Genomic DNA, 11,103 nt, shown 5'->3' with positions numbered 1-11,103 from the left:
TCCTTCCACCTTAGCCTTCCAAGTAGCAGGAACTACAAGCACATGTTACCATGCCCGGCTAACTTTTTGGTTTTTTTTATTTATTGTAGAGATGAGGTCTCGACAAGTTGCCCAGGCTGTTCTCGAACCTATGAGCTCAGGCAATCCTCTCACCTCAGCTTCCCAAAGTACTGGGATGACAGGCTTGAGCCACCGCGCCCTGCCAAATCCGATTATTTCATTTACAACTTTCTCTTTAAGATATGGTGGTTATTAAAATTGTTAAGGCTTTAGACAAATTAAATTTTAACAGGGTTTGAGCAAAGAATGACTCATGAATTGGGTAACCCCTAGAATTAGGGCAGGTTTAGTGAGATTCCATGGCTGCCATATGACTGGCTAACATTTATGGACAGAAAAAGGAAAGTGATGCATAAAAAATGGAAGTGAGGTACAGAGACAACTGAATTGGTTACAGCTGAGTACCTGCCCTGTTTGAACTTCTTTTGAATTGCTGGCTACTTGTGGTTGACTGCAGTTCAGCTTCTGGGATAGCTACTTGTTGCCAGAGTAGATTAGTCTGTTTACATATCCAGTCCAGTTACAGTTCAGGGTGTATGGAGAAATCTTTGGGCCAAACTTCAGACAAGCACAGAAGCAGCCTTAGGCCAAACTTAATTCAGTTTAATATAATTCATTTTCATAATTGTTTGTTGTACCTTTTAATATAGTCTTGAAAGCTATTGAACTGAATTCTTCCAAAAGTAAAATTTTCTTGAACTGCTTAAACATCCAGTGAGGCAGAAGCCTGAATAAGTTTTGTCAAGTACTCTTGCTCTAGGGTTTAAGGATTCTTTTTTGTTTGTTTTTTGAGTAGCAGTCTCACTTTTGTCACCCAGGCTGGAGGGCAGTGGCACGCTCCTGGCCACTGCAGCCTCGACCTGCTGGGCTCTGGTAATCCTTCCACCTCAGCCTTCCAAGTAGCCGAAACTGCAGGTGAGTGCTACCACGCCCAGCTAGGATTTAAGGATTCTAATGCTAAAGGTGACAGGGCTTTTTTTTTTTGTAATTAATTTTTTAAAATAACAACTCCGTTTCCTACACCCTCAGTTTCCAGTTATCAAAAAAAATTTGTGAAGCTCTTCCACTTACAGGATCAATAGGCAAAAGATCAAATATCTTGGACACCATTTCTCAACCACCCAACTGACTTGAATTACACGAAAAACAGGTTACTGTTTCCTTTTTGAAAGGGTCATAATTATCCCTAAACACAAGGCTGGGTCACCTCTCAACACCTGTAATGGCCTCTCTTATAGCGCAAAGGAAACCTTTAGCATGCTATTCAATATTTCTTGCAACTTGGTCCCCACATATATTCACACATCCTTCCAGGCACTCTACCAGCCACTCAGGGCTCCCATCTATTGCTTGAACTGCTCACCTCAGCCTTTTTCATCTCTGTGGTTTTGCTGATATGAAATGCTCTCCTCACCTATTTGTCATCACAAATCCATCTCATCCCAGACACCATTACCTTCTCCTTGAGCCTTTCCCAATTGCCCTGTCAGAATTTCTTCCTCCTCTTGGCTCCCACACATGACTTCTGCTTCTGTTACCATGTGTACGTCACACTACCAAGTTCTTTTTTCCTTGGCTTAGCACACTTTCACAGTCGTCTTGTACAGAGGGTGAAGGACTGAACTAAACAGGAGGTACCAGCTGCTGCCGTCATACCTTAACACTCCTCTTCATGTGTTCCCTTTGAGTCCTCCAGGCCTCTAGCAGCAGGACCACCATGCCTAGAAATCCAGAACCAGAAGAAAGCTCAAGGCGTGGCCTAAACTTGGTCCAGAGCCCCTGTAAGGCACTCTTAAGGCAAAAGATGTCTAGTATATTCTGGCATTAGAAACACTATCAACTTTTTTTCACTTCTCTTCCCTGGACCTATTTCCTTTACACAAAAACAAAAAACCAAAAAAACTTTTAATATATTTGATTAAAAAATACACAATTATCTTCAAAGAGATTCATATTTTATAGGAGCCAAGCATGAAAGTCCTGTTTTACAACTGTTCCTCCCTCTTTCTCTTTCCCAAAATGACTGGGGATTGTTTAATGTGAAGTTTCTATACATCTACATGCATGCATTTACACAAATATTTTCGACATAAATGAAAATGAAAATATATTGTTCCAAAATTGTTTTTCTCATCTAATACACTGACTAAACAGGAGGCTGAACAATTTTCTGGAATGCTTATTGGCCATTTCTTTTTCCAAGAACTATTTGTTCATGACCTTTGCCTATTTTTTTTTTTTTTTTGAGTTGGAGTCTCACTCCTTCACCTGGGCTGGAGTGCAGTGGCACGCAAGCTCATGGTCACCCCAGCGTTGACCTGCTAGGCTCAGGTGATTCTTCCACCTCAGCCTTCTGAGTAGCCGGAACTACAGATGTGTGCTACCACACCCAGCTATTTTTTATTTTATTGTAGAGATGAGGTCTCATCAAGTTGCCCCGGCTGGTCTTGAATCCGCAGGCTCAGGCAATCCACTCGCCTCGGCCTCCCAAAGTGCTGGAATTACAGGCTGAGCCACTGAGCCTGGCCAGAACTATTTGTTCATAACCTTTGCCTTTGTTTTTTTTTTGAGTAGCAGTTTCACTTTTGTCACCCAGGCTGGAGGGCAGTGGCACACTACTGGCCACCGCAGCCTCAACCTACTGGGCTCAGGCAATCCTTTCACCTCAGCCTTCCAAGTAGCTGGAACTACAGGTACGCACCACAATGCCCAACTAATTTTTTGATATATTGTAGAGATGAAGTCTTACCAAGTTGCCCAGGCTGGTTTTGAATCCCCGGGCGGAGGCAATCCTCTTGCCTCAGCCTCCCAAAGTGCTGGGATTACAGGTTTGAGTCATTGCTCCCGACCTTCCTATCTTTTCTACTGAGCTGTTATCTTATTGATTCGTACTTACATATTGTGGACACTCATCTTTTGTTGCATATGTTGTATAGACCTAGTTTCCATTGTATTAATTTACCATTTCCTAATATTAATTTTGGCCAAGCCATTTCATCCAAGCTTCAGTGTCCTTACCTAGACAATAAGGATGATACTTTCAGCATAAGACTGTGGAAGAATTGATTTATTTAACTGCATGATGCTTGGCACTCAGTAAGTACTCTATAACGTTAGCTGCTCTTTCCTACAGAGACTTGGGGTTACAAGTTGGCTAAAGGTTTAGTTTGGCCCCTAGGATTTAAAAATAATACATTTGAACCCGTTAGGTGAAACATACATTTTCTAGTTGGCCATACCTTTCCCTGCCTGCCTCCCCAGTGTTTTCTACACCACAGCTTCTAAGATTTGTTACTAGTCCTCCATTCGCTGAAGGTTTTTTTTTTTTTTTTTTTTGAGAGACATGGTCTTGCTCTGTTGTCCAGGTGGAGTGCAGTGGCACAATTATACGATGATAGCTCACTGTAACTTCAAACTCCTCGGCTCAGGTGATCCTCCTGCCTCAGCCTCCCAGAACACTAAGAATACAGGTGGGATCACTGTGCCCAGTCCCACTCTCCAAAGTTTTTAATGGATAAAAATAAAAATAAAGCAGACTTTGAAATTATACATTGCCCATTATCAGGGCTGTGTGTGCCCATTATGCATTGCATAACTCCTAGATGTTGTTCTCAGTGTAGCAGTGAAGTCCCTTGGGGTTAAGCAATGTACAAACTGCACATGGCAGTGTGACTTTTTTCTTTTCTTTTTTTTGCAGACAAAACCTTTTATTTTAAACCATAAGTAGTCAGCAGGTGGCCACAACTATCCATGTTCCATTAAATCACATAAACCTAGGTACAAAAGCACCACTGATTATTGCTCTAGAAAAACTGCATGAAAAATTCAAACATGCACAGTAAAAACACCACGGTGAGGACAGGACTAAAATTTTAAACCAGGTGTATGGAATGCTGGATCAAGTTTATACACAGCTTCCAGTATTAAATTGGTATTTATTTTACTTGAGGATGATGGAAATTTCCAAAAAGCCCGACTATGAGAAGGTAAAATGTCCATCCTTATATATTTTTGTATGCCAACTAGCAGAGTCCTAAAAAAATTAGCATTTACAAAATACTTGATAAAAATAGCTTTTAAAAGTTATCCCAAGAGATACATAAAATCAACCCCAATTTTTCATGACAGTTCATTCTCCCACAGTATCTACAGATTCAGTTTTCTGTACCTCTCCAGCTGGTTTCACCATTTTCAGATGGTGCAGTACCTTCCTTTCCAGCTTCCAGTTTTTCCTCCTCCTTCCCTTTAGCACCTTGTTTAATCTTTGCTTCGGGTTCTTTCTTAGCAGATGTTTTTCATGGTTTAGGTTCAGGTTTTGGTGGGGCAGGTTTCACCAACAATCTGGCAGATCTTGTGGGCTCCTGTTTAGTTACTTCCTTGCTAGGATGCAGAGTGTACCAAGGGATCAAAATTGGAGCAGACAGAAGTACCCATCTTTGCCCTCTGGATTCTCTGGCGACTTTCTCTTCAGCATAATGACTGAGTCGGTGCCATGAGCAGTCACCCACTGGCTGGAACTGCAGGCCCTGCCGCCCCCGCCCACACGCGGGCACCAGTGTGACTTTTTATTAAGACTAGTCAGTGTAATAGTGAGAAGGGGGGAAAAAGCAGAACAAGGAGTTTCATCTGTAACTGACAGAGATGACTCACTATCTTCAGACCAGCCATGGCCCATATTTTAAGAGGCATACGGGTAATCTCACAGCAATTTTCAAAGCTCACAAGAGGTATCCCTTGTTCTTACAGCATCCACTGATAGGATCAAGTTGGGCTAGTTTATAGATGGGGTGAGGCACAGAGCTAGTAAGCCAGAAGTGGGGCCCAAAGTTCTCAACACTCAGACTGGGGCTGTGAAAGAGCAAGTCATCATGTCTCTGCTCGGTACTCTGTCAAAGGCAAGTTGAGGACTTCTGGATTTCTAGATGCCTCCCAGAGATCATCAGGGCAAAGCCCTAATAGAAATTACTACTTCTATAACAAAACCACAGATAGGATTAGGCTGGATAATAACTCATTACATGTATGTAAAACTACATGTTAAATGTCTCAAAAGTATGCTTATGGCCTCAAAACATTTATTAGCAAATCCTCTTAAGGATGATCAGAGAGTATTATACCTATTTTGGGGCTCATTATACACTGGATTTGGAGGACACCGCTTGTATGCCCCTTCAAACAATAAAAGGTAGTCTTATCTACTAGCCTAAAGGAATTTTGGGGAAGTGCCAGTCTGAAATGATGTCTATAAAATTCAGGAAGAATGGAACAGCTACTCAGCTGTCAGTTATAGCTTCAAGATACTGGCTACACACACACACACACACACACACACACACACACACACACACTTTCTAATGCACAAACTAGTGGAAAGTTTTTAAATAAACATATCACTGGAAACTGAATATGCAAAAACAAGGAGCAAAACAAACCTGAGTCTGACCACCAGGTTAATAGCTGAGGTCTTTATTTCAATTTGTATATACAGTAAAAGTGCTGCTGAGAATCTGCAGCAACCAGACAGAACATAAATTTAATTCTCTCTCAACAATTAGCAGCTTAAGATCTATCAACTACAGTGTTAACGTTCACACGTTCACAAGTGTCATTTCTTTACTTTTCAATTCGTGCAAGTGAGTTTTTATTCTTACACACTTTGATAAAACACACTTACAGTCTAGTAGTCAATCCCTACTGAGGGTATCACCTAGCATACACAACACACAGACAGAAATGTTAACTCTTAGAGCCACATCCAAAATCCCAGGTTTCATTTGGGGGGGGGGGTGTGGGAAACATACTTTTGCTTGTGCCAGCTTGTTCATCATAATAATGTTTGGTTTTGTTTTAGATGCATATTTTCCAAAGCTAAAAGGCAGCTCCTCATTGGAACTCACTCGGAACTCTGCGTTTCATCTGACTGTACCTCAAAGGAATTTGAAATCGGAAACAAAACCAAATGCAATGAAGACCACACAAAAATATGCTCATTAATAGGACATGGCTAACCAGGAAGGCTTGATCCCAGTGTTTTTCTTGGCTTCAGATTTTTACTCCAGTTGGGACAAGGGAGGGAAGACCCCTGTCAGTGAAGTATAAAATTTAACCTATTTTTGCTTAAAGAGCCAGCAGAAAGCCTTCCTTGCTAGGATGCAGAGTGTACCAAGGGATCAAAATTGGAGCAGACAGAAGTACCCATTAATGATCATAAATGTTGTAAAAGATGATGGTCTTTCTAGAGCCTGAACAGAGTCACCCAGGACAACACAGCCAGCCTCACTCATCCAGGCTAGGCACTAGCACAGACAAATCCGGGAATGCATCATTTCAAAGGGAATGTACATAGTCTTTTTTTTTTTAAAGAGAGCATTCAAATGAGGGTCAGTCTCCACCCAGAACAATTGTTAAGTCATTAGAGCGAGGTTATAGAAGAGCTTTGAACAGGGGAGAACCTGAAAACAACCATAATTCAAAGAAACTCAAAAGCAACAGGGATGGGCAACAAAAAGCATAGGAAAGCATGAAAGCAGATGTATGGTTACAAACAGCATTAAATGCACACAACTGTTGGGCCTGGTGAGTACTCAAGGGACAAAGCTAGAAAGCTGTTGTGCCTGACTGGACTGAAGGTCCTTTCTAAGACAGTTTGAGAAAGGAAGATGGAAAGTCAGTGTGGGCCTGTTTGGCTGGAGCTCAGGGGGCTTTCCAGAGGTGAACACCTTCCTTTGATAGAAACTGTCCTAAGGCAAATGGGAACACTTGCAATCGATCTATCAGAGTGACCTCCAGTGCCCACAAAACTTATTAGCCTGTAGTTTAAGGGACTCAAATGTTCTAGCTTAGAAAAACGGGTGGACTACTACTAGAGCATCTTTTCAACAACTTTGTGGGGCTCTCTTCTCTACTCTGAGCAATTAAGCTAAAGCAGAAACTGCTAGTTTGACAAGGTCATAGTGTCCTTTGGCACTCTTGCCTAAAGTCACTGCAATATTTTTAGGCAAAGTTAACATTTTAAGTATATAGGCTTGGGGAAAATTTGGTTTTGGCATGGACATGAAATGGTTCTAATTATTTTTTAAAAGCGAAATCACCCCATGTGGCCCTGCTCTGGGTGCTAGTTTTGAGGGGGCAACAGAGCCAGCAGGTACACTACAATCAACTGGGAATGGGGTGAAGATCGGGGTACCTGAGTTAACATATCAAAGTAGTTATGGAAACATGCTGGCTCCGAGAAGGCCAGCTTGCCAAAGCAAAAGAAGGATGGAATTGTTCTTTCAGACAGGCAGGGCAATACTAATCTGCTACTACTGAAAGAATTTTCTGGTATGGGGGAAACAGGCAAAGCATGCTTTGCTGTTCTTTTCGGGGCATATTATGTGCTCCCTGCTCATCACCTGGTTGCGCAGAAGGAGGCCAAGAGGGAACAGTGTTTGTGACCCAATACTATGAGTAATATGAAAAGCTAACCAAGCTCTCTTAGATAAGCTTTAAAAGTTCAAGTTCCACCAGGATGATGGAACTGGTTATAGGATGGGGAAGAAGGCTCAGTTGATCTTTCTAAACTGTCTACAAAAGTTCACTGAGCATCGTTAGGTTAATACGTCAGTTTAGATTAATAGGAAGCTGACAACATTTTACACTCAAGACTTGGGTCCTTCTAAGCCTGACATTTTCTTTTCTGCTCTTTAGAAGAATCACCTGCAACTGATTCTCCCAGGCAGACAAAATAAAGCTTTGAAATTAAGGATGTTGGGGCCAAAATGCAGACAGAAGACTCCACATCACTTTGGTTTCAGTAATTAGGGGATGTTAAAAATAAATTAAGGAAACATAAGGAATTATTTATGACTCTCATAACATAGTCTCAATGGTCACTTGATAAACCTTTACTTGGGGCAAAAAAATCCCTATCCTACCATGCTGGTTTGTGGAAAAAGCCTCCCCATCTGCCTGCACACCCCTTTCCTCTCCAACCAAGCCAAGCCCATACAGTGGTGGTATGCAGGTGGCAGGACACCAAAAAGCAGTGGCAGCAGCCAGAGGAGGGAATTTAAGCTGCATCTCAAAACAAGAGCAGCAGAGGGCAGCATTTACAGCAAGTCTTTCTTACTCAAACTGTTTCAAGACAAGAGGGAGCAGCACACTTAAATGTCCACGCATTTCTTCATTTAAAAACATCACTTCTTTATTTCAAAGGAAAAATAAAAGACCCTCCCAACCCTTTCCAAAAAAACCCAATAATAATAATAACAATAATAAAAAATCCTATTAGAAACCATAAGGAAGCACTGAGAGTTTGAGTATTACATTCTTCAAGTATGCTGTTCAGATTTTTTAAGGTGGTAACTATACACATATTAAAAAAAAACCTTAAAAGTGCGGCCAAGGGATTTTACGTAAAATTAAGTATTTAGAGGGCAACTTCAAAATACTGTAGTAGGACTGTGCAGTGATCCTTTGGGGAAAGATGCTCTCACTTTTGTATCCTAGCGAAGATTAAGGAAACAGGTTCAAAAGTGATCACACTTCCAGGGTTGGCGTGAGTGGCCAACTTGAGTGAGAAAGCCAGGGAGATCCATGTGTTCTTCCATGGACAAGGAAAATCCACCCTGAATCCAAAAATTCAGACATGGAATGTGGTAGGATTTCACAGTAAAGTTAGTCTGGGATGGGGAGAGGTGGTGAGCCCAGACAAGGTAGGGAGTTAGGTTTAACTGGTTTGCCCTAATCAGGTTTTCGCATCCTTTTAGTGGATTTTAATGCAGTCCTTCAAGCCACAATTTAGAATGCCCTTCAGTGTGCTCCAGATTGTTGGTTCATGTTAAAGGACTGTTTAAGATTTGCATCCCAAGGAAAATCATGCTACATAAAAATGATCCAAGATTTTTGCCCAAAAAACTTCTTGGATAAAATCTAAAAAATACTATTGCAATTGTGTCTCTTGAAGAAAAAAACATTATTCTAAATGTAAACAGATTCACTCAACTCTTTTGTTGTTGTAGAAAACTTCAGAGTAGGTAAGTTGCTGTCTAACTTTCTGTTGCATGCACTCGCCAGAGGGTAGGGAGCACTGCCTTCTTGTGCCAGCATCATCTAGGGGATGAAAAGAACCGTTCCACATAGCTGAAGAGGGCGTCCCAGTGCTTCCAGAGAAAGGCAATGAAAACCACAAGGAATAAAGTGCTGAACGTCCTGTTGCGAGTCTTCATGAGGGGGACCACACAGTTGGCTACCGTGGAGACAAAGACCAAAAGGACCGCCATAACAGCCAGGAGGATGTTGATGAGTTTGCCCAGAAGGTTCCGGGCAGTGGCATTCTCCAGACCTTCTAGCTGCACCACCTGCTGCTGCTGCTGCTGCAGCTCCATCTTGGAGATGCGGGTCTGGCATGCCTCCAGGGCCTCCTGTGGGCCAGAACAGGGAATAGTTAAGCCTTCTGCTCATAAATCTCTGAGTTGCTAACATACCCCGTGGGCAAGCCAGATGCATCTTGAGCTATGCCAGTGATTTTAAATATGCTGGAGTCTCGAATATAAAAGGCTAGATGCATAGCTCACTAGTCAGATGTCTATTATTCTCCTTTTAGCCCTCCATTCCATTCCTGCAGATACCTCACAGGAAGCAATGGCCACGCCTAGATTTATTTGGTCTAGAACATTTTAATGATAAGACTACAAATACATGACTTTTCGTGTGTGTGTGTTGGAGTCTCACTCTGTCGCCCAGGCTGGAGTGCAGTGGGACACTCACAGCCATCCTGGCGCTGACCTGTGGACTCTGGTGATCCTTCTGCCTCAGCCTTCCAAGTAGCCAGAATTACAGGTGTGCATTACCATGCCTGGCTGATTTTTAAAAAATTTATCGTAGAGATGAGGTCTCACCAGTTTGCCTGGGCTGATCTTGAACCCGTGGGCTCAGGCAATCCACTCGCCTCGGCCTCCCAAAGTACTACGATTACAGGCTGAGCTACTGAACCCAGCTGATGTTTTTTTTTTCAAATTTAAAAATTATCAATCTAAGTTGCACAGTACATACATACTTGTTCAACATAAAAAATTTCTAATAGAATACAGTCTCCTCTGACATTTCTCTCAGTTCCAATCTCTGCCCCTGAGGTAATGCTGTCAGTTTGGTATGTGTTTACCCTTTAACCTGTGGTTAAGTGTATACATATGTGCGCCAAGGGAAACATCTGGAATTATTATTTCTTAACATGAATAGTATCATACTATTGGAAATGATCTACAACTTGCTTTTTTATTTTATTAAAAAAATTTTTTTTTAAAAATTTGAGATGAGAACTCACTATGTTTCCTAGGCTGGTCTCAACTCCTGGGCTCAAGCAATTCTCCTGCCTCAGCCTCTCAAAGTACTAAAATTACAGTTGTGAGCCACCATGCCAGACTACTTTTTTTTTTTCAACCTAACAGTGGATCTTAGTGATCTCTCCATGTCAGTACACAAAGATCCACCTCATTCTTAACTGCTGCATAACATTTTATTTATTTTTTATTTATTTTTGAGTTGGAGTCTCACTCTGTCGCCCAGACTAGAGTGCAGTGGCTGCTCCCGGCCACTGCAGCCTTGACCTGCTGGGGATCCGGCGATCCTTCCGCCTCAGCCTTCCAAGTAGCAGGAACTACAGGCACGCGCTACCACGCCCGGCTAATTTTTGATTTATTGTAGAGATGAGGTCTCACCAAGTTGCCCAGGCGGGTCTTGAACCCGCGGGCTCAGGCAATCCACTCACCTCAGCCTCGCAAGGCACGGGATTACAGGCTGAGCCTCCGAGACTGGTAACATTTTATAGTTATAGACTATGTCATAGTTTGTGCAGTCAGTTCCCTCTTGGGGATTTTTAGGTTGTTTCCAATTTTTCCACTGTAACAATGATGCAGTGAACATCCTTTGAACATGCTTCCCTATATATACTACCTGGTGCTTTGTAAGTCAAGTCAATCCCTGACATTAGTGGAAAGGGATCTCTGACTCTACTTTTTTTTTTTTGAGTTGGAGTCTCACTCTGTCGCCCAGACTGGAGTG

The 11,103-nt window shown here is 42.1% G+C and overlaps 1 protein-coding gene and 1 pseudogene across 2 annotated transcripts in view; both read right to left on the bottom strand.

The window, feature by feature from the left end:
• Positions 1–4,189: 4,189 nt before the first annotated feature.
• LOC110595201 lies at positions 4,190–4,534 on the bottom strand (annotated as a pseudogene).
• Positions 4,535–5,510: 976 nt separating this feature from the next.
• TMCC1 (transmembrane and coiled-coil domain family 1) overlaps positions 5,511–11,103 on the bottom strand; it is a 42,031-nt gene continuing 36,438 nt past the window's right edge. For both annotated transcript variants that reach the window (XM_008053036.2, XM_021709961.1), the window contains one exon: positions 5,511–9,464. In XM_008053036.2, the coding sequence (XP_008051227.1) occupies positions 9,150–9,464 (315 nt within the window). In that variant the 3' untranslated portion in view covers positions 5,511–9,149. The remainder of the gene's footprint in view (positions 9,465–11,103) is intronic.

The sequence above is a fragment of the Carlito syrichta genome, unplaced genomic scaffold (genome assembly GCF_000164805.1).
Source record: "Carlito syrichta isolate Samal-C Ts95f unplaced genomic scaffold, Tarsius_syrichta-2.0.1 Scaffold287783, whole genome shotgun sequence".
Classification (NCBI taxonomy): domain Eukaryota; kingdom Metazoa; phylum Chordata; class Mammalia; order Primates; family Tarsiidae; genus Carlito; species Carlito syrichta.
Note: the sequence above shows the minus strand (reverse complement) of the source record. Positions and strands in the feature narration are given on the sequence as shown.